At 39.7% G+C, this 27,239-nt stretch overlaps 1 protein-coding gene across 2 annotated transcripts; it reads right to left on the minus strand.

Annotated features, from left to right (window-relative positions):
• Positions 1-4,899: 4,899 nt before the first annotated feature.
• maml1 (mastermind-like transcriptional coactivator 1) lies at positions 4,900-27,146 on the minus strand. Of its 2 annotated transcripts, none has more exons than XM_088933004.1 (5): positions 25,634-27,146; positions 14,301-15,617; positions 11,150-11,374; positions 8,729-8,846; positions 4,900-7,804 (listed from the first exon to the last, which is right to left on the minus strand). In XM_088933004.1, the coding sequence occupies exons 1-5, from the start codon at positions 25,955-25,957 to the stop codon at positions 6,777-6,779; spliced, it is 3,012 nt and encodes a 1,003-aa protein (XP_088789130.1). In that variant the 5' UTR covers positions 25,958-27,146; the 3' UTR covers positions 4,900-6,776. The 2 variants fall into 2 exon arrangements, with proteins under 2 accessions (XP_088789130.1, XP_088789129.1); XM_088933003.1 differs by having other exon boundaries at positions 11,150-11,377.
• Positions 27,147-27,239: the final 93 nt, after the last annotated feature.

The following is a 27,239-nucleotide window of genomic DNA, read 5'->3' on the forward strand; positions in this document are numbered from 1 at the left end:
ATTTCCGCAGCAATTTTAGGCGAGTTTTCCTCTACAATCAGATTACTAATGTACGACAGGTGGCGCTCAGTTACATCCTTAAAAACATCCCATTTAAAAATCAATAGTAAAAAAGAGTTCTGTCGTTTTTAATTCATTTACACAGCGATATAAAAAGTAAAGTGGCCTTATAAATATATATAAAAAGAACTATCCATATTAAAAACAGATTAGAATGACATCGGCAAAATCTCTTCGGCATAACTTCTCTTCCTCCCTGGGCCACTTGCCCTCTTCTCTCCCAACCTTTGTTCTCCCGCTACTTTACCTTTGCCTACTGCCCTGTCTCTCTCACACCTGAAGAAGGCTCCACGGCCGAAACGTTGTGTTCTCTTTCTTCTTTTTTTCAGCATGGAATAAACCTATTACTTGTTCCTTTGCAGCCTACGCATGCTGACGCAGCTACCCACCTGAACTACTAGATTAGAATGACTTCAACTTCAGCCCCTGAATAAGAGTCATGGGTACAAAGCACGATAGATATTCTAGACAGGGAGGTTTACTCTTAGTAGGTTCAGATTCTTGATGAGTAATTGGATACTAGAATTAATCCTTTTCTCTTATTTGAATTAAAAAAGTAAAACACATCACCCTAATGACCAGCATGCGTTCTAAAAAAAGACAGAGTAAGAACTGCTAAAATGGTCATAAAAGATCAACACATTGAATTGTGTTCTTTTGATTTTAAGAGCATCTAAGGAGTTGCTGACGAGACACTTATATCTTCATCCTTGACCTCAGAAAACAGCCCAAAATTTTCATCCCACTCAAAATTCCGTGAAGCTACATATAATTGAGTATGACATTCCAGCTAATGGCTTGGATACCATAACATTCCTAATTTTCATAGAAATGAGCATTGGAGACAAAGACATCAAAACCTAAAAAATGACATTAGTGTACTCATATTCTGCATTTTGTCCTGAGATCCTAACACCCTACCTAAATGTTTAAATAAAATTTGTAGGCCAAAGTACCCAAACCTTTCATCTCAATTTTGTGTATTGATTTTTTTTTAAAAGCAACAGAAGAAAAATAGGTCTAAGAGACAAATCAAGGTTATCAGTGCATCATAGAGTACGGTTTCCTTTTACAGTTTTAAATGTGTACTGTGTTCTGGCGGAGTGTGAATCTGATAAACCAAGATATCACTTAATGTTTATTACTTGTTGCACAAAGTATTATTTTGATACCCCATTATTATCTGCTGTGCTTTTCCATAAGACTGAGCACAGTACTGACCAGCACAAATGTATTTTTATCTTGAGATGTCTTTCAAGAGCTTCAGATTAGCCTTGCTGTGTCCAACAGCATTTTCACAAAAGTCTGAACAGAACATATTCCTTCGCATTTCATTTACTGACAAGACTGTTAGAATTTTTCGCATGCTACTTTTTATTTTATTGGAATGGTTAAAATCTAATCAATCTTGAAAGAAAACAACAGCAGGGATGCAACATAAAGGATGGGAAATAAAGCAGGAAATTAAGTTTATGGTATTAATAAAAATCAAGAAATGTGAAGATACCATGTTTAATGTAAAGTTCAACTACATAAGTAACTGAATCTAGAAAAATAATTCCCTTACTTTCAGACTAAGTAATCAAAGGGCTAAAATCCTTCACAGTTTTTGTACTCAGTTGGGTGGTCAGATTGAACTGCTTGTATTGTTGCAGTTCACGGAATGTTACCAGCTGTTTTGCTTTTTATTAACATGAATCTAATCATTTGTCTTAACCTCCTGGAATAGAACCATAGTGTTAGAGTATCATTTGATATATACATCATATGAATAGGTTACATATGTGTACAATGAGAGATAAGCTACAGTACATTTAAAAATCTCAATATTTTTTCAGATTAAAATTGCTATGGAAGAATTGAACTTCTCATAAAAAGCATAAGAGGTAGCACTTGTACTTTACATTAGACACTACTTTTACATCCCAAAGGCAACAGATTCAAATAAAACCAGCTACTATTACTTTTAGCATAATCTACAATGTAAAAAGGACACTTTGATAATGCATTAAAATGTAAATGCCCTTTTATTGCTTATCATGTGGCCTATTTGTTTTATACATGCAAGCATTTTCCTTCAGAAAAAGTATTTTTCACAAGGTTGTTGAAAAGCACACAAATACAATTTATCATTTCCGAACAGCAACCTGTTTGTTGTTGGTAAGTGCAGACATGATGCCAAAACCACTGCATATGAATGTTTGCTTTCAGTATACGATAATGAATTCATTTGAAACTCTTGAGTAGCACTTCAAGGAATTTGTGATAAGCACTGTATGTGTGCAAGCTCTCAAAGCAATAAAAAGCTCTTTAGTATTACTACCAGTATGACACTAAAAATAGATAATGCAACTTGTGTGTTTTGCATATTCATGTTGGTGCAGTTAGTGAAATGAAAATAGCATAGTTCAGTACAAACAAAACAAAATGTATTCTCTTCCAATTTTAAATGAAAATAAACTTACTTTGGAGTCACTAGAAGAGAAAGTATCCAGATTGAAACATCAGATTCTGAAAGTTAATCCCTGCAACATGTAAAATCTTAAACTAAAATGTATTCATTATAAGAGAACAGTTCTCTGTATGTGGCTGACAGGACACAAAAGGGCAGGTTTTAGAACTAAAAGTTCTAAATTCCAAAATGCTTAACTGTGATGGAACTCAGGAAAAGGGAGCACAGCTCTGACATTAATGGCCATTAATGAAAAAACAAAACTCTTGAAGATCACTTTAAAGATTGTGGCATATTAAAGAGAAGAGCATTAACAAATGTTTGGCACAAAATCAGAAATTAAAAAATGAGACACAAAAGGAGCAGTTTGTCATAGGCTGACCTTACACATTAAAGCACTGATGAAAGGTCCTGATTAAAGAGCAACTACCAAGCCTTAAAAATGATAGCATACATCCTCTGGGATTACAAAACAACTGCATGCTCGAGAAACATCATTTTAATGTCACAGGGCTCTCCACTAGTTCAAGTTATCCACAATAATTTTAACAATTTATCTATCCTAAGCATTGAAAGGACAGGTCATACAAAATCTGGAATAGTTCTAATAAGCCCCTGAGAACTTGGTAGTAGGTGGGCTAATATGTGAAATTGGGCCTAAACACATTTTAAACATATTCACTCAGGAGAGTTATAATGATGGTCTATTAGTATTAAAAGGAATACATTTTAAGCCAACCAGGCAAAGAAATCATTAGAACAGAAAAAGTTGTATACAGTTGTTAAAACTGAATAAAGGAAGCAGTCCAAAGACCAGAATCTCATGAGACAAGAAAATCAAATCAAAATAAGACCTGTGCATGCTTAAAACCCATGGTTGGAAAAGAATTATCTTAATATCAAGAACGGTAGAGCCCTGAACCCACTAATCAACACGATCAAATTACACTACATTCAGTAATTGCTCAGTGCTGCATTACCAAATGCTTCTGCAGACAGCATGCGAGAAAGCAGTAAATGAATCAATGTCACACCATGACGGAAGTTCAGATGACAGCCACACAGCAAGATGGTATTATATGACCTAAATCAGAAAAGCCTCAATAAAGATATTTATCCACGAGTTAAAAGGAGGTACCTTTTACATGAACAGAAAAGGCACCGACTTGATAAGTTTGTCCAGGTATTACTGAGCACAAAGGTTGATATCAAATTTGTACCAATGATGTTCTTGTATTAACACTTGAGACATGACTGTGGATTTTCTCTCCTAATGGCATTAAACAGTTTGAATGTTGTAACATTGCTGGATATATGCAACATAAGGTCTTACAGGACTTATGGAGTCTACTTCCTACCTCACCTACTTCTCCACCAGTTGATGGGAACAATCCAAGTTGGAATGTTCGCATGTTCCCATGAACATGGTCTTCCATTCTGTCTGTCAGGGGTGAAATGACATTCATTAACAAACAAAACCGTTGACCACACTCTCTTCCACCACTAACACAAGATGGCAATTCAGTTTTTCAGTCAACGTTAACCCCCAAATGGCTTTTCTAACCATAATGAGCTGCACTCATTTCGCTGATGTTACTTCTGCCTGGCTCATGCTTTAGCTACTGCAGCCTGAAAATAATTATGCAGAAGGTTCACATGAACAGAAAGGTCCTGGGCTAGTGTAGTTCCTTGCCTCTCTGAGCTGCTCTGGTAATTGTTGATTTAGAGCATCTTCCTCACTGGATAACTTCACCCACAGAGAGGCTGATCTTGATACTTCCAAAAGCAACCAATGAATCTTTAGAACTCCACTGTGAAATATTCATATTTTACTATTCCAGCATTAATTAAAATTTCACCAATCTGGATGGCTAATTACCCAAATGCTCAATTAACTCAACTCAAAAAACAGTTTTTTAATTAAATCCTGAACCTGAGGTCAGTATTAACCAAATGAAAAATTCTAGTCTATCAACAGATCATTTAAAATGTACATAACATTCGTGACCGAGGCGCTATTGATATAAAACTTGAACTTGCATTTTCACTGTACACCAGCATATTAAAATTGAAGTTTTCAAAAAGAGAAATTAGAACTAGTTTATAATTAGTAAATGGGAAGGTCAAATACGGAACATTAGATAATTATAGTGCAAAACGAAGTGGTAGATACAGTAGTGCAACATTGAGCAGTTGGGTTTTATTTCTAATCATTTGCAAAGATCTGCATAATCGCTGTAGTATGTGAAAAACTCCAGAAAATCTTTGCTTGACACTTTGATACAATTCAATACAGATCTAATGCATATTTAAGTACTGTCAGATTACAGAAAGCTCAATCAGATGCTCTTAATTAACATTCTTGAATAAGAGTCCACAAGTGTTGTCAGTGTCTAAATTACTTTATTTTACACAATACTTCTATTTGTTTTACAGAGTCCTCTAGTTATTAAAAGTATAAAATACTTACAAAAAATTCCATGTACTTACAAAAATAAGTTCTATTTTCTCCTGACCAACAGGGTATGCATACAAACAATATATATATATAAATACACTAGAAGAAGCCCTGACATATACAAGGATGAACACAAAAAAAAAGACATACCACCCTCCCTTGAAAGAAAATAAAAAGCAAACTCAATTATGGGTTTTTGCAGCAGACATTGCGGAACGCTAAGTCCTCAAGCCCTTTAGGTGTGAAGAGAAACAAGCAACATTGTATTTAACCATGTGAAAATCTTATCTTATTTGCAGATTGTCAACTTCTTCAAAAATAATGAAAAGGGGATGATTCACTCAAAGACAGTTTAGTTTAAAACAAATCAGCCTTTCAGTAATCATACAAAAACACTGACATTTGGAAATGAAGCCATTTTATTTTCTAACAGGACAACAAAAGAGGCCATTCTTATCTTTAAAAAAAACAGGGGTGGAGCAGTGGCACTGTGGCTAAGGATCTGCGCCTGTGGCTGGAAGGTTGCCGGTTCAAATCCCACAGCCTGAGCAAGGCCCTTAACCCCAACTGCTCCAGGGGCGCTGTACAATGGCTGACCCTGTGCTCTGACCCCAAGCTTCTCTCCCTGTCTGTGTGTCTGTGTCTCACGGAGAGCAAGCTGGGGTATGCGAAAAAAGACAAATTCTTAATGCAAGAAATTGTATATGACTAATAAAGTGATCTCATCTCTTATCTTATTCACAAAGGTTTGCATAACCAAGTTTTTATAGACTTGATTCCGTAGCACAGAAAACTAAATAGTACTTCACATGCAACTGAAACTTAAAGGTTCCTCAGGTTTGAGGATATTTCTGATCCACTGTGCATTTAGATTTGCCAGAGACTACTGTCCTATCTCCAGTGTTGAACTTGTTGTGAATATTTGTTCTAATTTTATAAGCTGTGAACTGTTCTGTTGATTTCAATTACTTATTCTTGCAATTATGTTACAAAATCAAGCACAAACCATTTGACAATATACAGGGTTGTTTGCTACAAATATATATATTTTTAACTATATGTGGGTTTCCTCCCTTTTTAGCTTGTATTGGCTTGGCATGCTCAGACCTAAAACAGGCAGAAACCTGGTGTTAACTATATAGTTTCACTGTGTCTTATACAGGTGGATATCAGCTTACTTCTTTCTGCCTCTTGGACATCATATTAAATCCATGGTTTTCTAACGTGAAAGATGGCCATAGATGTTATTAACAGCTAATACTGCATGCAGTTATTATGGCGTTTTCCTCATTTTGTCACATAAAAGAGGTTCTGATAATTTACCTATCCTAAGTGACAGGCTGATCCCAGCTTAGACATGTACGGTAGTATGTTAACTATTACATACAGATTCATGAGGGGTATTGTAAGATCAACTTTTCAATTTTCAATGGCTTCCACATGCAGGCTGTGGAATAAATTTGAAGAAAAAAATGGCAGTTCTCTTTCAGCAAATAATACACCTTTTAAATTAATGACCTGAAGTTTATATTTTTTTAAATCCGATAGCCCACTTATGATACCTCCATTGATTTCAAACAATTATTTTTTATAAAACAATGTAGAAATGGGATGCAACTTCAAAAACAACAAAAAAGACTGTTCATCCCTGCATAGTTAATGGAATCAGTGGTTTAATACTGACCCACAGGATCAGTAGTAAATAATTCAGAATTTATTTCCAGTCCCGGGAACACATTTAATACCACAGGCTTTTGGTCCTGCCTATACGTCTCTTTTTCTTTAGAAAAAGAAACACTGTCCAGCTCAGTGATGATTTGCTAACAGCTCGTCCAAATCGTCCATCCACTCCTGTGTAGTCCGGCTTTTCAGCAGCGTGTCCATCAGGTCCCCGTCACCCGGGAAACTTGATAAAGTGCCTGACTGCGCATTATAACCGAAGGACAACTCCTGATTGGTGGTCCTATTAACCTGGTAGCCTTGACTACAGTGCAGACTGGCCCGATTGGCTAACTGGGGATTCTGAGCTTGTCCAAAGTTGGTCAGGTCTGGCACAGGTTGGCTCATATTGGACACAACAGGCTGGGACTGCTGCTGCGGCTGCTGGGGAGGCGGCGGCGGCTGCGGATGCGGATGCGGCTGCTGGGGGGGAGGCTGATTTGTCCTTTGCTGCGGCAAAGTGGGCATCATCTGACCGGTGACGGCTGAGTTCATGGCTGGCATGGGGCGGCTGCCGCTCAAGCCAGCCTGGGCAAATTGCTGATTGGGCATCTTGGGGTGTCGCGGCGGCATGTGGAATCCTGGGTTATTAAAGGCTGCCAGTCCACCATTACCGCCTGGGGTTTGGTTGTTCATGCCCTGCATTCCCTGGTGCGGCCAAGACTGAGGCTGAGCACTCATGCTATTGGGCATCCTCGCTATTTGCTGCTTCATTAAGCCTGGGTTAGCAGGTCCCTTGTGGTGCTGCTGAGCCGCCAACCCAGAGCCTGCCATTGGGCCCTGCCTGTAGGCTCCAGAAATAGTACTGTTTGGGGCCATTGCCACTGTCTGCCTTTGTAACTGAGCATTGTTTACTGAACTCTGCTGAGCCGAGTGAGGATGCATCTGATTCATACCAGAGCCCATGTTATTGTACATTACTGGTTGAACACTCTCCAGGCCGCTGCATGCAGGCATGACCATTTCATTTTGGCTTGTAGCTGATGGGGCAGAAGAGGGGCCTCCTGTCTGTCCAACACCCAGAGGCATTATTCCCTGAGTCTGAGGGAACATCCGCTGGGTACCATTGTTTGGAACCCCTAAATTCCCCACATTAGCCAAGGCTGGATTGGATCCTGCAAAAACAAGACGGAACAATAAAATCATGCGCTTAGAAAGCAAGTACTTAGAAATGTTTATGGATTTAGAGAAGCTGCAGTGGAAAAAATTGCAATATCTGGTTTTCCCCTACTGATAAAGATGCAGTAAATATTGAGAGGACAGTTTCAAGATGCAGATCAGAGTCCGTTTAAGATCAGTAACTACTTTAAGTCACAAACATTTGTTTTCCACACCCATACTGTCTCACTTGATTGAATCCTTCATACTTCTGCGATAACGTGGGACCAACAAACTTTAAATTATCAGTTATTTTTTTAACTTAAAACATGAAATCAAACTAGCATTGTCTCTAACAGAAAACAGAATGAAAAGCCCATAAAATTCTATCTATCTTCACTTCAGTAGCATACAACCGTTTTCGGTATGCCTTCTTTAAACAAACAAAAAAAGCACTCAGTATAACAAAGCCCCCACACATCGTGCTGGGATGTTTTTTCCCTCCAAATTTGACTACACACCCTCTTAAGCCATGCGTATTGGTAGGTCATTCAAATTTATGGAGGCATTTTGAATAAAAGGTGGTATATTTATTTACCACAAACAAATGTACTTCACAGCAAGATCACAAAACACATAACAAAAAGAAAGGGAAGTGCTTCCTTTAAGAAAATCGCACGACAACAGTGACCCCTTGTGGTGTATTCCACTACCAAATTGAAAGAAATTTTACAAAAGTCAACATATAGCCAAAAAATAAGACGTCATACTTGTTAATTGCAGTCCAAATCAAATGAACACTTTTTATCTGCCCGACAGTCTTCTCACTGCACAACTCATTCAACAGCACTAGCACAGTCTAGGCTCTTGGGAGATTTACTGTAAGAAACATTGTGCTGCACTATAAGGAGGCACCCTGTGAACTTTTTCCCCATCAGCACCTTGAAACTGGTTGACCTGCTGCTGCGCCTGGAAGGGGTTCTGCTGGTCCTGGTACTGAGGAGGAGGTCTTGTCAAGTGCCTCTTGAGCTGCTGCTCCTGCTGCTGCCTCTGCTTCTCCTGAAACAAACAGCACATAATACACCAAACTACAAATCACAGTTGATACTAGCAGATACTGTACTCCTAGCGAGTTTCACTGGTTCCTTAACCGCCTGCTGCTAAAGACTGGGAAAATTGCTCAAGGCAGAATTGCTCTAAGTCTTTAAGTTCACCATTCCCTCTATTTTAACAAGGGCTACAGGCCCTGCAAATGCAACACATAACAGACCCCAGACAATATTTCACACTGGACAAGAGCTTCACCTTTTTGACCCCAGAACAGCAGGCAAGATCAAATGGTAGTTGGATAGTTTGTATCCTGAAGATTCTTGTTTGTGTTGGAAATCTCGAAGTGTTGCCTTTGGACGGATGGTTACCTCAAAACCTCAGCCTGTGATGGTAACATGCACTTGCCGCTTCTTCCTGACAGGGTTGTTAACTAAACCAGTAGCTTTAAATATCTAAATATATTGTGTAAATCATACTGGAAATTACCTAATTTTGCTTTTTGGGGGATTGATATATAGCTATCAATGACCGACTACCTGCAGTCAGCAGAGAACGTTTCCACCTTAACCATGAAGATGCATGCAACTACCCCATATCTTCTGTATGTTGTAAAGTATATATTATACATGTAAAGAATATTATGTAATTATGTAATATTATGTATATAAAGAAAATATGTACGTCTTCTGTATGTTGTATGATAATCCATAACCCATTATTATATTTTTCATTTCATTTCATTTAAGACCACTGACTTAGAAGCACAGTCCTGTGTAGTGCTTTATGCTTTTGTATGTACAATGCAATGTTTCATTATGTTTCCATCTCTGGTAGCTATCGGGAACACCAGCAGAGCTGCAGGAAGGAAAAAGGACAGTTCTCCCCAGCCTTCTGTTGCTCTCTCCCCCCTCTCTTCCTGATGGTTGTTGTGTTTAATTGGTCTATCTTCCAGCTATTTCCTTAGCTGGGACTGAAACATCTAGTCAGGGTTTGTGCCAATTGTTACAAATAAGCAGTTAGCCAACGATTAACAAATGTTTTACTTGTGGCAATATAGGACAGAAGTGTGTAGAAGCAGAAAGCATACTTTCTTAATTTTTGTGCCAGTGATGAACGTGACAAAGCTATTTTTTGTAATTGTAATGTCATGTATTGTAATGGTAGGTCTATTGGAATGTCATGATAGGTTTGCAGAAAGAGCAGCCAGAGAAGCTAAATCTGCTTTGAAACCTCATGATCTTGAGGGGTGTCTGGAGTCAACACAGTCATGTGGTAAAAGGCACTAGATCAAGCCTGTCTAAAGCAAGCTTGGCAAAATATATTGAGAGTCACCTTCTTGCTCAGGTTCAGTCTTTCGGTTGGATATTTGGTCCAAACATAAGCTATGGATATTTCTGTTTTTTTAAAAGAAGATGTCTTAGATTCTTAGGAAAATGGGTAAACCCATAATCCGATGAACCATAAGATCTCGGTTTTTCTGTCGCATACCAAAAATGTTGCCTGAAGCAGTGAATTTTTTTAAGGATAAGAACAGGTTACAAAAAAGAGGAGGAGATTCTCCTTTGCAGTTCATGGATCTGAGAAACCCTTTCTAAAGAAGAGCCTCCTGTTCCTGGTTTCAAACAGACTTCCAGGTAGTTGCCACCGGTGCCCTCTAGCTCATGTAGGAAGTCCGATTTTTTTTCTTAGGGACACCTAATTATTGTGAAATAATTAGTTGTGGTTGTTATCTGCAAGCTAAGAAGGTTTTAAGAGCAATTTTTAATTTAGAGTTCAAGCTGTATAAACTTGGCTTTAACTACCATCTTGAAATAAGTCAGTGGTGGAAATGCATTTTATACTCCTTTTATTTTCCAATTCATGTTCCTATTTTATTGGTAATTGTCTTTATTATCGATAGTACTGTCATTTTTTTCTGTTTATGTCAAGCAGTTATGGAAGAAATAGTGGGTAGTTATGAAAGGCAACAGAAAAAAATGGGTGTCAGGATTAGGCCTTGTGTCTGCAAGACAGGAGAAAACCTGTCAGATCCCTGACTTAACTGACAATTCCACTTTCAAAAGCAAGATCTAGGAAGGCTGACCAGGAAATTGCAAAGAAGCATAGAGGATGAATAGCCAAAGTTGTTTTCAAGCAGTCCTCTCAATTTGATGAATTGAACACTGGCTCCATCTAGTGGCACTGTTTGGGGAAATAAGGTCCACCTGCAGCATGATACTCTGTTAAGTGCCAGGTTTAGCACTGCAGCCTGTGAGTAAAGTACAGCTCCAACAAAAAACTATGAACACAAAAATAAGCAAATCAATCAATACCTGCTCGGCCATCAGTTGCCGCTGTCCCATAAAGTACTGTTTCTGCTGCTCCATTAACTGCATCTGCTGCTGTTGCTGCTGCTGCTTCATGACTGCAGCCTGGTTGCCATGATAGGCCGTGTTGCCATGGTTACCTGCCATGGCAGTGGTGGGTGGCTGGGCCCCCATGCCAGCAGTGGGAACAGAGCCTGCGATGTGTGGAGCCGCCTGTGCAGAAGTTTGGTCCTGCTGGAGGACAGGGCACTTAGTTATTGCACAAAACCACTGGAATGAAGGAATGGGATGTATAACTCTCTATCTCATACTAGCACAAGGTACACTAGAGAGCTTTTGAATGCAAAAACATTCAGGTTTTGGGATCTATATAGTCTGTGCTTCTCTTACAACCTGCACCCAGTTAAAGGGCTATTACTATACATTAAAAACTATACATTATACTGAGAGATTAGTTATCCCCCCCTCAAGCAAAATGATACTGAATCTTATTCATTCACTGTTACCATTACCAAGGACTAAAGAGGAATCAGTATTATTGCACCAGTAATCAAAGGGATTAATCCAATCAGTCACAAGTGTTCTTCAGGAAAAGGGAGCCTTCCAGGAGTTTCTTCTTTGTCACTTCAGATGCACTAGTCTGAACACCCTTTCCACTAGCTCAGGACAAGATAGAAACACAAACATTATAAACTGGCCCTATGCGGGCTGACCTGGGTCAGGAGAGACCCACTTTAGCATGCATGTTGACCAGGTCTAACAAGGGGAAAAAATGCTCACTGACATTTGGACACATGATTTCATTCAGGGAAGTTCAGCTGTAAGCTATATTCAAAGCACCAAAATGGGAAAAAAAAGCTTGCTTTAATTAGGAAATGAGTCAAGTCCAACTTAAGGTCTCTAAAACTCCATTCTAATTAGTAGTTACTAAAAACAATTTCCTGAAATGTAGGGCTTAATGTTATTTAAACAATTGCTTGAAGCAAACAGCCTTACTTTTGTCAGTGTACAATAAATTTGGTGCTTACATCAAAAGGTTTTGGTAATGTGCAGTAGATCCCAAAATTTCGGAACATTTTGATAAGCACCTGTGTCTTATAGACTAAAGATGAATTACTGTTTAAGTACAGAAAGTTAGTTTTTGATCCACTACTTTACGTTTTCTGCCTCTTTGCAATGCTTATTAAAAAAACAAAGCTAAACTGTGTGTAAAATCTGTTAATTTTTTTTCTTTCTTACACAACACCGTGGTTTCAGAAGTCTGAGAGGAGTGGGTGGGGACTGTCATTTTTGGCATCAGAGAAAATGCAACTAATCTCTGTAAAAACACCATGTACATATGTTAAAACAAATTCAACTGTTTATTCAGAAAGCTGTATTTGTTTTGCATGGTGCTCATACCCTCTCTGACTTTGGGCTGACCCAGCTCAGCAAAACTTCCTTACACTGCTTTGTGACCCCAGGTGCAAATTTGGAAAAGAAACAAAGGCATACAGTAAATATGCTAAACCCCCTAAAAATGGGTTAATGCTGTATATTTGAACACTGTACATTTGAAGTCTTACACAAAGAAACAACCACGTCAGTTCGAAACAATTAAACAGCCAAAGCCAAATGAAAATCTAAACCTTGCAAGGCTGCTCTGCTTTTAAAAAAAAAATGACAAGCATATAGATTTTCCTGAACAGTCTGACATTCAAAATACTAGGAAGTTAAAAAATAGTGTCAGTATAAGCTCAGTAAATTTCACTCTAGATATCTTGTTGCCATATTCAGCAATGTGGATTAGTCACTAAGGTTCGGGACTCGGATAGCTAGTGGGGCACTGGTGCTGTAACGACGAACAAGGCACCTGACTCAGACTGTTCCAGTAATATTCCTGTTTCTGTAAATACAAGCTGCTTTGGATAAAAATGACCACCATATAATAAACAACTACATAACCAGCAGCTAACGGTCTCGTACAAATGAAAAAGTAGGACCACAGCAAAGTAATCCAGTTTTCAATCAGTTATGCAAAAGGCTGGGAGGGGGGGGAAAGTCATATCTCGCGAGACAAACAAGTGGGCTACAGTTGCTATTTTTGAACTCTTGAGAATTGGCAGAGAGACGAAATCTTAAAATACTCTGATGAGGAGACGGTGCAAGTCGTGGACAAAGCAGCCTTTCATACCTCCCCCACCAATCAAAGGCCCGAGGCCTTCACTGTCCACACAGGCCTGGGAGGCTGCTTGGCAACCAGCTGCTTGACCCAGACTCACACATGTTTTTGTTCCTCATCAGGCCACTGTGCGCTTCCAATATTACATCCTTTGACACTTTCAAAGGGGAAAAGATCCTTGCTAACCCTTAGTAACCATTATTTCTCTAGTAGGAATATTACCCTACCTCTACATGACAAACCTACAAGACAATCGTGTAAACAGTCTGTGGACCTATATTAATCTGGTGCTTCCATTCCTGATTAAAAGAGGTTTCCCCTTCTCTCCATCAGAAAGTGGGAGGATAAATTTTCAAATTGAATTGATTCTGAAATTGAAAATTTCAGAATCAATTCATTTTCTGTATGCTTTAACATGTTAGCATGCATAAGCATCACTTTGAGATGGTTTGCCTCCTCCACCTTTTTGGAAACTACTATGGGCTTAAAAATATTTCAGGTTTTGTCTATAGAAGCTATTTTGTTTCTTTGTGTAGAAATCTCAAATATTTCTAACAAACACCTAACTGTTGTTAGGTCTTAATAGGCTTGTTTAGGCAGTAATCAAGGAACTACACTTTGCATAGCTTTAACTCAACGGCTTTCACTAATTTTAGGATGGGCCTGTTTTTATTTCTCAATCAGATCCATTACTGCAAGACTGACTTGCAAGCCAACCTGATTCTAAACCTACACCTCATGAGGAAGAGGACATGTTTCCCCTTCATGTTTGGGTTTGACCGATTTTATGTAGAGTTTAAAAATGAGGAATAATCAAATTTAATAACCCAGGAAAGTCATTAAAACAATTTAGAATATCACTCTTACTTCTGTTACTTTAAAAATCTAAAGATCTAAAAAAACATATTGTACATACAAACATTTAACCTACTGCTGAAACATGACAGATTCAAACAAGCTCTTCACTTAACAAGTGGTTAAAAGACAACAGCTCACCGGCGGCACGTGACAGAACGGAAGCCCTGTCTTCTGCTTGATCAGACGTTTCTGCTCCTCTGTGAGATGTCTCTGCTGCGGCTGGAGAGACAGGATAGCATGTTTGTTCGGCGCTGGTGGGGTCCCCCTCTGACTCTGGTCCACCTCGTAATGGGATAGGGGTTTAGTGTTATTGTAGTCCAATAAGGGGGGCTGGCTGCTAACAGGGTTTTGGGTCAAGTTGTTGGGGGGGTGGCCCAACATGTTGGGTAGCCCACCACCTTGGAGGTAGCTTCCACCTCCAGCTTTGGGAGAACTCTTGTTTGGCAAGTTGGGGACCATGAGTTGTTTGGAGTTGGAAAAGTCCTGCTGGTAGAGAGATGGACTGGTGGGCTTTTCCATGCCGTAAGCTCCCCCAAGTGGACTTTGAGAAGAAGCAGATTGAGGCCATGGAGACTGGTGATTAGATTGATGAAATTTCTGAGCTTGCTGCTGCTGCTGCTGCTGCTGCTGTTGCTGTTGTTTCTGTGCTTGTTGCTGATTTAGCATCCGCTGAGCGGCCAACTGTTGAAGCTGCTGAGCAGGGGACAAGTCTTTGGTTGAAGGACCTGGAAGCATAACAGTTTGGGGTATCTGCCTCTGGGGTTGGCTAGGGGGTTGAGAAGTAGGCATGGCTGGTGAGGAGGCAGTTCTGGCTGTGCTAGCTGGGGAGTTTGTGTGCACTGGTGGTCCTGAGGATGTGGACCTCACTCGAGGAGAGCCTGTCCGAGATTCTTGCTCGAAGGTTGTAGGCGCTGGGGAGTACTCCACCTTGATATTGACGGAGTCCTGGGGCACAGATGTCTGTGCACTCGAGGGAGGCAGCTCAGAGTCTTTGCGGTCTTCAAATCCCTCATTGAAGATGTCCTGCATGTCCTCGTATGCCACTGACCTATTAAACTCCTCCATGAGCTCCTTCCACTCCTGCTCATTTAAGTTCAGGTCAGGAAACAGGTTGTTGTTGGACATGGAGCCACCAGGAGGCAGCATGCCAGGCAGATCATCATCCATGGGCTCCTGTTTGAACTCTTTGATACGCAGGCAGTTTTCTGACTCTCGGTTCCCCCCCAAACCAGATTCAGGACCACCGCCACCATTTTTGCCCAGATTCATAGAGTGATTCCCATTAGGCTTGTCTCCACCTCTGACATGCTTACTGGATGTCCCATTTACTCCAACCAGAGCGTCCTCAATACACAGCTTCTTGGCTGCAGAGTACCCATCTCCAAAACCATTAGCCTGGTCCCCATTCAGTGGGGAGGCCACATTCTCCAGCTTTCTCTTAACCGTTTCTTGGAGCTGTAAGAAACAAAGCATTGTAACAGTTAAAACCATAAGCAGAAGTAGTTGCACCGGACCTGGCAGTAGATATGTCACCAGACACAAATATCTTTTATATTAACAAAAGGAAACTTGCATTTTTCTATCCCAACAGTAGAACTCTGTAAATTGAGACACAATCGGGGCCTTTGAATGTCAGTTGACTAAATTAAATGACTCATACTGTACCTCACGAATGAGACACATGCAGAAAAACTGACAAACGAATAAAATGAAGCCAAACAGCTTATTGCCAGATATTAGTAAGTTCTTTATCACAGCCAGCGAAAAAAAAAGTCATCAGGACTTTCCACAAGAAAGCACACTGTATTTAAAAAGAAGTCTCATGATCTCAAATATGGAGATCAACAAGATTTACTTTTACATGTTAGTAATAGGTGGCTGGAGAAGTATGAAAAAAATCACAGTAACATTAGCACTTCCGTCCCAGTCTGCTTACTACTTCTATGTATAGTCGAGTTTGACAGTTAGGCTGAGGTATAGTAAGATACCTGGCCTAGAAAGGAGTCATCCTACACACAAAGTCAAACAACACAAGAATAACATTGTGATAACTGATTAATCCAGTGGTAGCAGACAGTGCTTTGGCTTAATTTCTTACACGTTTTTCATTATGGTTTGTAGGAAATACATTAAAAAACAAATACAACTACGCCTGATTTCACTACTGACATGATAAACTGGATATAACGGAGCTAGGCCTGAATTCTTAAGACTAGAAATGCTGGCTATAAGTACTAATTTGCCAAGTAGAACCACGTGCTAAAACAACTGAGTACCCTGTTAACCAATCAAAGAGCCAATCACTAGGACAAAGTCTGGGAGGCCTTCTCCTATATAAAGATAAGAAACCTAGCCAATTTGGTCTGAACCATACAGGCTAGTGCAATTCACCATGCTTAAGTCTAAAGAGACCTCAGATGACCTCAGGAAGTGTGCTCATGAATCTAGAGAGGGTTATAAAACCATAGCAAAATGCTTTGGAAGTCAGTCTACTGCAAGACAAATAGTCTAGACTTGGAGAAAAATTAAGACTTATATGTAATTCCTGGGGAGAACATCAGGTCCTCTATCGGTAGGTTTCATTTAATAAATAAACCAATACATATTTGTATGTGTCTGTTATTTCGGTTATCTTCACTGTAGTTCAGATTGCAAAATAAAGTGTTCACATGCAGTGCTGCTTGAATGTAGGTGGTATAATGAGTATGTTTTAGCATTAAATGCTAATAAAGTCCCATATTCAGAAAGGATATATGCAAGACCATCATTAGATGTTCTTTAAAAACTGTAGCTGAAAGCATAGGACCAATAAGTGTTCACCTATAGTGTTAAATTTATGAGAAACTACAGTGGTGCTAGAAAGTTTGTGAACACTTTAGAATTTTCTGAATTTCTGAATAATTGTGACCTACAATGTGATCAGATCTTCGTCCAAGCCATAAAATATAGATAAAGAGAACGCAATAAAACAAATAACACACAAAAGGATATACTTTTTCATTCATTTATTGATCAAAATGATCCAACATTAAAAGTCTTTGTCGGAAAAATGTGAACCTCTAGGATTATCAATTCAGTTAAGGGGATAATTAGTCAGGAGTGTCAATCAATGGGATGACAATCAAGTATGGCTGCCCTATTTAAAAAACATAAACCTTAGCCTTCACCACACAGGTTTGTGAATGCATGCCATGCCTTGATCAAAGGACATTTCTGAGGAACTCAGAAAAAGAGTTGTCTATAGTCATTAGACTAGAAGGTTACAAAACGATTTCTAAAGACTTTCAGCTTCACCAATCCACTGTCAGGCAGATAGTGAACAAATGTAGAAAATTCAACACCATTGTTACTCTCCCCAAGAGTGGTTGTCCAACAAAAATCACTCCAAGAGCAAAGCATATAACATTCCAGGAGATCACAAAGAACCCCAGGGAAACGTCTAAGGCTCTGCAGGCCTCTCTTGCACTGGTTAATGTCAGTGTTCACGAGTCCACCATCAGGCAAACACTGAAGGGAGGACAGCAAGGAGGAAGCCACTACTCTCCAGGAAGAACATTGCTGCCCATTTAAAGTTTGCTAAAGACCACCTGGATGAGCCAGAAGACTACTGGAAGAATGTTCTCTGGACGAGATGAGTAAAAAATAGATCTTTTTGTGTTAAACGAGAAACGTTATGTTTGGCAAAAACCAAACACTGCATTCCAACATAAGAACCTCATCCCAACCATGAAACACGATGGTGGCAGTATCACGGTTTGGGGCTGTTTTGTTGCCACGGGTCCAGGACAGCTTGCCATTATTGATGGAACTATGAATTCTGGATTGTACCAGCACATTCTTCAGGACAATGTCAGGGTATCCGTCCGTGAGTTCAACAGAAGGTGGGTCTTGCAGCAAGACAACGACCCTAAACACACCAGTCAGTCTATCAAAGAATGGTTGAAGCAGAAGAAATTTCTCGTATTGTAATGGCCGAGTCAAAGTCCAGACCTTTATCCAATAGAAATGTTGTCGCGGGACCTGAAGCGGAGAGTTTGTGCAAGAAAGCCCACCAACATCACTGAGTTGAAGCAGTTCTGTAAGGAGGAATGGGCCAAAATCCTCCAAGCTCGGTTGAAGTCATTGCTGTTCAAGGTGGTCACACCATTTACTGAAAGCATAGGTTCACATACTTTTTCTGACAAAGACATTTAATGTTGGATCATTTTGATCAATAAATGAATGAAAAACTTTATCCTTTTGTGTGTTATTTGTTTTATCCGGTTCTCTATTTTTACGACTTAGATGAAGATCTGATCATATTTTGGGACAAATTTATGCAGAAATCCAGAAAATTCTAAAGCGTTCACAAACTTTCTAGCACCACTGTAGAAGGACTTTTCCAAAACATTTATTACTAGCTGCTAGTTATTCTGGTGATTCCAGTTAGTAAAACCATTCCATTACTGTATTTACGATAAAATCAACTGCTAAATTTGAACAGAAATAACCCTGTACAAAATACTAACTCCAGGGTTTGCTAACTCAAAGTTATGACAAAGTTTTATCGATGCAGACCCTCTTCAAGGCAGTTTAAAATACATACCCCTGGCAACTCTCAATCGAGGAATATTTTTAACTTTTACACACAACTGAACTGGCACACCCTCAAATTTATGATCTCAAGAAACTTAAATCCCATTTGGTGTCAGGGTTATGTGAAGAAAAAGAGAGACGAGGAGGAAAGTAGTAAGGATTTCAAGTCACATCATCCTCTCATCTCACAGATTTCAGTTAATCAGTAACCAGTCAAGGAACCTTATTCAGCAGGTTCCTCTCAATGAACTGTGAGTGGCCTGTGGTACCCCCTAATCGTGATCAAAAGCAGTAGATACCTGCAAAATACAAAAAATTGTCTATGTCAAGACACTAGGTAGGTTTATGTGACCCTATTTATGTTAGTTTAATATAAAACCAATGTTCACTTTAAAAATGACAAATCCAAAATGAATATCAAATGTATATATAGTACTATATTAAAACACAAGCAACTATTGCATTTAAACAACAATTAGGCCTATTAAAAAAAAAAGACTAAACCTAATGAGAAACGTAAAATCCAGGTTACTCTGGATAGAGTCGGGTTTCTGTTTGCAGTTTTTAAAAAACAAAAACTTGGCGACTGCTCAGGTAATCCAGAGTCTGTTTTGGGATTAAGTCCGTCACCAGGCAGTGCTCATCATATTGCCACCTCTGCGACACAGAGAGGTGGATACCACCATAGTAATTACAGCAAGGAACTATAACAAAAAACTAAACCTTGCACAGTCTGGGGCAACACTCAACTACACAGAAGTAACATCTGCAGGATTTTAGGTCTATGCTGATGGAGGGGTATCGCACTGTCATCTGAAAAAAAATCACTACCTGAGAAACTGAAGAGCGAGTTTTGAAAGTACAGTGAGTAACTAAAGTAGAAAATGACTAACAATGACCAAGATCTTCATATGCTCTACAGTAACTATCAGTAGAGAAGAGACAGCGTTAAACAAAAACAGGTTATTTCATTTTTATGATGTGCTTTTCATCCAACTAGGCTCTCCAATACGGCATTCTGCCAGCTGAGAAAAGGCTACAAAAGGCAGCCGATGCTGGAGAACTTTCAAAACCAAGTTCTCCAGCTGAAGCCTACACAATGATCCTTTACAATACTGGACTATGTGCCCGAATGTGTAAAACAATCTCTGAATACAGAGCACACCCTTAATGCATTCACTAATCTGCGAGACTGAGCTTTTGATCTCTGTGTTCTAATGGAAGCGCAATGCAGTGACTCATCGCAGCTCGTAACTACCTCCGCAAGAGCACCGACTTCCATAACGGCCCCCAAACCTGAATAACTGGTCTGCTTCAGCACATTCACTCACTTTCACGACGCCCCCCCCCCCCCCAACCCAGCCACCTAATACACACACACTTCCCCCATCCCTCCTGAGATTTAAGCCACATGAAACAAATTACCATGTGTATAGACGGGATCTGACAACACAAAAACCAAAGCAGAAGCTTCAATGAAGCGAGTAAGCGTGCCGAATTCCTCCTCTAATACACCAAAAGGCCGTCTCCTTTTGAAGGCATAACACCACAATGTGATTCACTTTGTCTGCAAAGTTGGAACAGAGCTTTCAGCCGTGTGAGGGATTTAATTGAATATTTAACCCAGCAGAATCTGAAGTGAGTGCCGTTCTATGGAACACAGAGAACTGGGGTCTTTTCAATTGATCTTTTACTGTAGGATCATTGAATTCCTGTTATGTACTTTAAGAAATCTCCAGAAATCTAGTATTTCACAACTATGTGAAAGACCTGACAAAACACTCTCTTCACCTTAAAAAGCAAATGGTAATGAAAGAAGTATCTGACTGCGCTGAACAAGCACTTATTTCTAGGACAGGCTGCAGATATTTCTAAACACTTTGTGAAGACCTGTGCTTGAATCTAGCCCCATAATTGGTTTCAACAAATTTTGTCCATCTGGCACTTTGGAATGAAGGCAGAGCACAAAAAAAACACAGCCTTTTGATGCTGGCAAAACTGTCTTATACTGACAGCTTCTTATTGACTGAGGGTGTGTCAAGAGAAAACACATCGAGCCAAATCAGTACTGAGTAATGATTACAGTACATGGTTTCATTTGAACCTGCTACCATTTCATTATTCAAACTCCATGTTGAGCTCCTGAACAGGGCAGACTCAAGTTCAACGAGAAAGAAAATAGTTTATTTTCCAAAATGCTTCATTAAATAAAAAAACGTATACTTTGCGTAATTGTCTAAACAATAGCAAAATCTGCATTCAATTAAGAATTAAGAATACGATTTAAAAATACCACAGAAGGGCTAAATCCATAGAAACCTTCTTAGTCACATGATGTTTTCGTCCGTCATTTCTTAAAAGTCTTTTGCTTTTCATTGAAGTCCTGTGAAGCAGCACTATCCCCACCTGCAGTAATGTCTTGCAGTACCTGTTCAAATTCAGTACTCCCTCAGAGCCCTATTCTCTCAGTGAGCTTGATGAATTGGTTTCACCAGTCAAGCCAACTGATTTCACTGCATCTCATTCATAGTAACGAAAAGCCAAGTAACGTGACAGCAGCTGGGAGATAAACATGCCTAAGCTACAAGGTTTAAAACAGTACTTTCAGATCCATAATATTTAGGATCCTGCATAGCTTAAAACCTTAAATGAAGAGTTACTTTCCCTTTGGCTTTATAGAGACAACATTACTATTAATATTTATGGTAATAAAAAGAAGATACCTTATACAGAACCAGTGATGTCCCTAATGAATAATGCATTGCACAATACTATTTTTCAGATTTAGTTTTCCAGGATTTGAGTTGCCTCATTTAACCCAACTTTGCTAGTTTTTAAAAAAAACTTTCATAAAACTTAAAAGTTGCTTCAGTTTGGAGGCAATCAACTAAACCCTTGTGGAAAAAGTTACGAAACCTATTAATTTGTCAACAGTGGAGAGATTTCTTAACACTAACAAATGAAATACAAAACATCTCGCTTAAATTATTTGAAATATACACAGGGCGCACAGGGGACTCATTACAAATGTTCCTGTTAGCTTAAGCAACAAGTTATCCACATGCAAAATCCTCCAAACACAAATACCACTTCTGTAGCTCTGTTTAGTATTTTCATCTTTGTTGCTGGTTGTCTTTTTATTGTTTGCATAGTACAGCATGTCTTCCTTGTGTGTTTGAAGAGTTGAAGGAATGATAATTTTTGTAATTATCTGTATGCATTATACATCCTAATTAAATAACAAATGTAATAAGCAGGAAAGTAAACGTGTCACTTACACTTAGAATGTCAAAATAGGTTACTAGCAGTCAGAGACACTGCATCACTAATCCAATGGGTATATCAGATACATGATCACTTAACAATAGCACTTGGGTCTAAACTAACAGAAGTTGTAAGGTAATGCTTGTCTTTTTGCAGTCTTCACCTCTGTAAAAAGTCATCATGGTGGACAGATCGGAATGAAATCCCAACTCTGTACAATATGGAGTGACGAAAAGAGAATTCCTTTCTGGTTCTTTGCAAACCACAAGAATCTGAGGAAGGCAGCACAAAGTACGGTCTCTATCACTGAATGCAGCAGCACTTCTACCAAGAAAATTATCTTCACACGATAATATTCAGAGTGGGACACCATGTGGGCCCACAGTATTTAACAGAAGTGGGATTTATAACTATTCGGTCACATATCCCTTTTCATCAGGGACAGGACAAGGAGATAGCAGAAGTCGCAATGGAAAACACTTCTCAGTGTCCAGCTCCTCTGCTGGCTAACACCATAGACATCATGGCCACCGACCTGAGAAGGGGCTTCTTTATAAGAAGGGTCACAGAAACATGCAGAAGGTGGAAATAATGGATTTGAAATAAGAAACTGAATAGTGGGTTATGTCTCATTTTTCAGAGGAATCTGGTCTTTGTTGCTAATGCACCATTAGCAATGAAAGAAAAATGCGCTCAGACTGCAGATAGAACAAACACACAAGAGGTATATTGTGTGTGCGCAGATAATTAGTTATCTGAAACCTTTAATGGGTGTGCATATGATGAATTAACTGGGCACTTTGTTCTTTTTTGGGTTCAGCACTGGTGTCCCTAAAGTTCCTGTACAGATCATGTCACTAAATATTTGCTGGAAATAGCAGGTAAGGCTGAATGCTCACTTTTTTGCTTTAAACTTTACATTTAAAAGGTTTTGCAAAATCATTTTGATACCTGTTACCATCAGATATGGCTTAATATGGACACAAGCCTATATAAAATGCATTAATTGCCAGATTTATGTAAATACTTTTCAGTGAGGCTTTGTTCCTAATTCAAAGGTCAGAACCAACCAATCAAAGCAGCTTATGATAATCTGAATAAAATAATTTTGCTACCTATTTCCTTTCCCATGAAGGCTATTAAATGACATGCTAGGAGAAATACATTTGGATAGTTGATGTGTTGCACATTATATTAAATAGGTCTGCTACCTTACATTTATGAATACTAAAGGATTTTAAGTTATTTGATAGTGGCTTCATAGTGTTTCATAAAGCTGCACGAATATCAGTTATTTGCACAGGCACTATTAAAAACTGGTCAAGACTAACATGAACTGTAACAGCTGTCACAATAACAAACATAAAAAACCTCCTGATAAATTTTATCAAAATGAGCCATGATGTTTTAATGTCAATTACTATTATTTAAACTGAAAAGGTGTGTGAACTGATCGTACAGTTAAATTTTAATAAGGCTGAAGGCAGGGCTCTCCTATCCTGATCTTGAAGGTCTGGTGTGTCTGCAGGTTGCTGGTCTCTTTAAAGCACCTCAAGAGCTGGGAGAAACTGTGGAACTGGTCCCATTAAGCCAGTAATTAACTGATTTGGCTTGCTAACTGCCAGGTTAGAATGAAAACCAGCTCTCCAGAAGAAAGACTTGACATCTGAGATTTAAGGTATACCTGTTATCAAGCATTTTAAATGAGAACTTGGGGCACGTCAACACTGAGTCTCCAAGCCTGGTATGGAATAGTCCCTTTCCAGAACATAAGTAACTGTCAAATCAATTTTTCCCCATCTTAAAGCCCTTCAACTCCCATATTTGAAAAAAAAATACCCAAAGGAGGCCCCACAGCCAGAACGCTGCATTTCCTTTCTTTTCTTTTCAGAAAACTTGTTCCTTTGGAAGAAAAATGCTTATTTGGGGTGGCCTACAAATCTAACTAAATACCCCTGGTATAAAAAGAAAAGGCACTGTTAAACTGACAAATTATGATCCCTTGTAGGTAAGAATCTACGCTGATTTTTTACAACATGCATGCTATTGAGCAAATATGAATGACGCGACTCTCCCTGCAAATATACAACACTCCCAGTTTCATCATTACACAAGTTGTTGTGAAACTGTAAAAAAAAATGCAAGTAAAAGCTGTGAAGGCCCTTGAGGGAAAAGCTGTTTTGATAAAATGTATTTGTATCTGGAGACGTTAAATTCAGAAAACGTTTTGCATTGACTATTTATGGATGCTATCTGATATTTTTCTAACCAGTGTTACTGCTTACATATTAAAGGAGCACAACATGTTCTTGAACACCTGAAGAAGACTTCACAGCCGAAACGTTGAGTTTTCTCTCTTCTCTTTTCAGCATGGAATAAACCTATTTCTTGTTCCTTTGCAGACTACGCATGGTGACACATCTACCCACCTGAACATGTTCTTGAACTACTACCACACAGGTAAAAGTTGATTTTACATTGGTGGTGCTAGAATATTATAAATATGGAATATTTGATAATAAAAAGCGGTGGCTCTGTGGCTAAGGATCTGCGCCTGTGACTGGAAGTTTGCTGGTTCAAATCCCGCGGCTGGCAGAGGAATCCTACTCTGTTGGGCCCCTGAGCAAGGCCCTTAACCCCAACTGCTCCGGGGGCGCCGTGCAATGGCTGACCCTGCGCTATGACCCCAAGCTTCTCTCCCTGTCTGTGTGTCTGTGTCTCATGGAGAAAAGCTGGGGTATGCGAAAAGACGAATTCCTAATGCAAGAAATTGTATAGGGCTAATAAAGAAACATTAACATTATTAATCATCCAAAACCTACTGATCACCTACAGACCACATTTTTTCTGTGCATTTATGAAGGGACTCTCAGAGTTTGGATATGTCAGTAGCCATCACTTGTTTTCAGCACAATCAGCAGACAATAGGGGGTCCACATTTAACATCCATGTACTGCAAATACAGAACCTATAACTAGTGTAATGAGGGGGCAATGCGATAACACCCATCACTGAGGTCACTTCTCCTGCTTTCCTTCATGGACAGCACTACCCAAAAGCAAAAACTCTAAATGTCTTAAAAACACATTTAGTAACTTTTTGTCTGCATGACAAGTTAAGCTAAATAACCTTTTCAATCAGCCACACAGCTAAGACTGGCCTTTAGTTAAAGTCTCACTAGACTTCAGTCTATGCCCCCTACCTTAAAGAAGTCTACACGGTGACATTTTATTTCACTACACTGTCATACCAAACTGGATTTCAGGAACTCAATCAGAATGACATCAGTATAAGAACCTGTTAAAACTTGCACAGTATGACTTCATAAAAGGAGTCACCATATTCGCCCAGATTTTAATGGAATTACAGTAGCGTTATAAGTGGCAAAGTGCCAAATGCTCCCCAAACTGCTGGAGTTCAGAGGTCAGTCCAGCTGGGGGGGTTCTTCCCCCCAGCTGCACAGAGCATTCCTCTTAGATGAAGCAAAACTCGGTCTGTGGCTTGAGTGCTTCATATCTCCAACACAAAAGTTGAAAGTTCATTAACAGGCATTTAGCTTTCAGGCATCCCCTGGAAAAGCAAATCGAAATGCAAAACCGGGCATCACAGCATCACAACTCAAGCGCGCTTACCGCAATCAGAGTGCTGTTCCGGCTCTGCTCTGCGGGGCCGCCGTCCGTCATCTCAGTGCTGCTACCCCCGGTGCCAGCCCCCCTGAGTCCCGTCTGATCAGACGCCGGCTGCGCCTGCCTGTGCTTGCTAGCCCGCTTGGCCTTAGTCTGCAGGCAGCGCTGGTGCAAGGTGAAGGTGTGCTGGCGCTCGATCTCCAGCCGCTCCATCGCCGTGTTGTCGTAGCGGCTCTCGCAGCTGCTGTGATGCAGCCTGAAGAGCTCGATGCGCCGCCTGAGCCGCTCCATCACGGCGCTGTGCCGCGGCACCACAAAATCCGCCATCATCAACGGGCATGTAAAATGATCGATTACAATTCAAGGGGCTCGGATTTCCCAGAGGTATTGGGGGGATACAAATAAAATCAGTTCTGAAGGTGCGCCTAAAAATGCGTGGGCGTTATTCCACCCCCCTTTTTTCCTTCACAAAAACATCACTACCGCTGCCTTCGTCTTTCCATGTTTCTCGACTTGCTCCCTAAACTATCATAACAATGGAGAACGCATGCCAAAAAGCAATTCAGAGCGCTATCTTTAACATGATCTGGCACTAATACATAACATAATAAAGTTATATTCCGGAGGCAGACAACCGGTCTAGTGCAATTTCAGATTTTCGCAAACGCGAAGCTTACATTGGATGAGGTTACATTATAACGACCGCGTTTAAAAAAAACGAAAGTGAGGCTTTAAATAATGTTCATAAAGTTTGGAAGTTAAATCTCGGCGGTTTACTGTCGTAGCTGAAAATCAACCGTTAATTTTCACAAGTTGACCCCTAACAAAAGGCAGGAGGGCTACAACAGTATATTTGAAACTATTTTCAAAGTTAATCCGAAAAGTGGCGTGAAACAGCATTCGCGACAAAGAAGTTCAACTGCACAGAAACATACGAAGAGCAACCTCTTCTCCGAAATAACTTCACCGAAGAAGTTAAGATCCTCCTGGCAGTTATTTTAACTTTACATACTTCTTTCTACGTAAGTCCGCCCGACGTCGCCTTGGCGTGGAAAAAAACGGACGGATGGACAAAACCTAACTTAAAACGCAGCATGAAACGTTAAGTCAATATTAGTTTTTAAATAACGTCGCTCGCATGCTGAATGATAAAAGAGGCAAACATTTACACAGGAAAAGTGAACTTCACAAAAAGTTACATTGCCCCCCAAAAACAATTACACCACAAAAGCAACTTTTCCCCCCGAACTTATCCGCTGATCTTTATATTTTCGTTTAGTTGCCCACTAGCAGGCTACCTACGGATGTAGGATATATAATAACAAAGCGTGCTCTTCATTTTGACAAATGTAGGAGTATCAGAAAAGGGTAAAAGACACCCCAAACCCACCGAAATCCCGAGCCCTCAATGTTTGATATCCGAAGGTATTTTTTATACTAAGAAACAGAATGCCAAACAAACTCTTCCTCCCTTCTGTATCTCTATTGTTTTCCAATGGACTTGCAGCTTTCCGACGCCATTTTGAAACAAGTTTTTTTCCCTTTTTTTCTATTTTTTCCTCTTCGCATCACACTGCGTCACGACTGTCGTTTCCACTCCCCACCCCTTCTC

Source organism: Atractosteus spatula, chromosome 14 (assembly GCF_055471065.1).
Source record: "Atractosteus spatula isolate fAtrSpa1 chromosome 14, fAtrSpa1.hap1, whole genome shotgun sequence".
NCBI classification, from domain to species: domain Eukaryota; kingdom Metazoa; phylum Chordata; class Actinopteri; order Semionotiformes; family Lepisosteidae; genus Atractosteus; species Atractosteus spatula.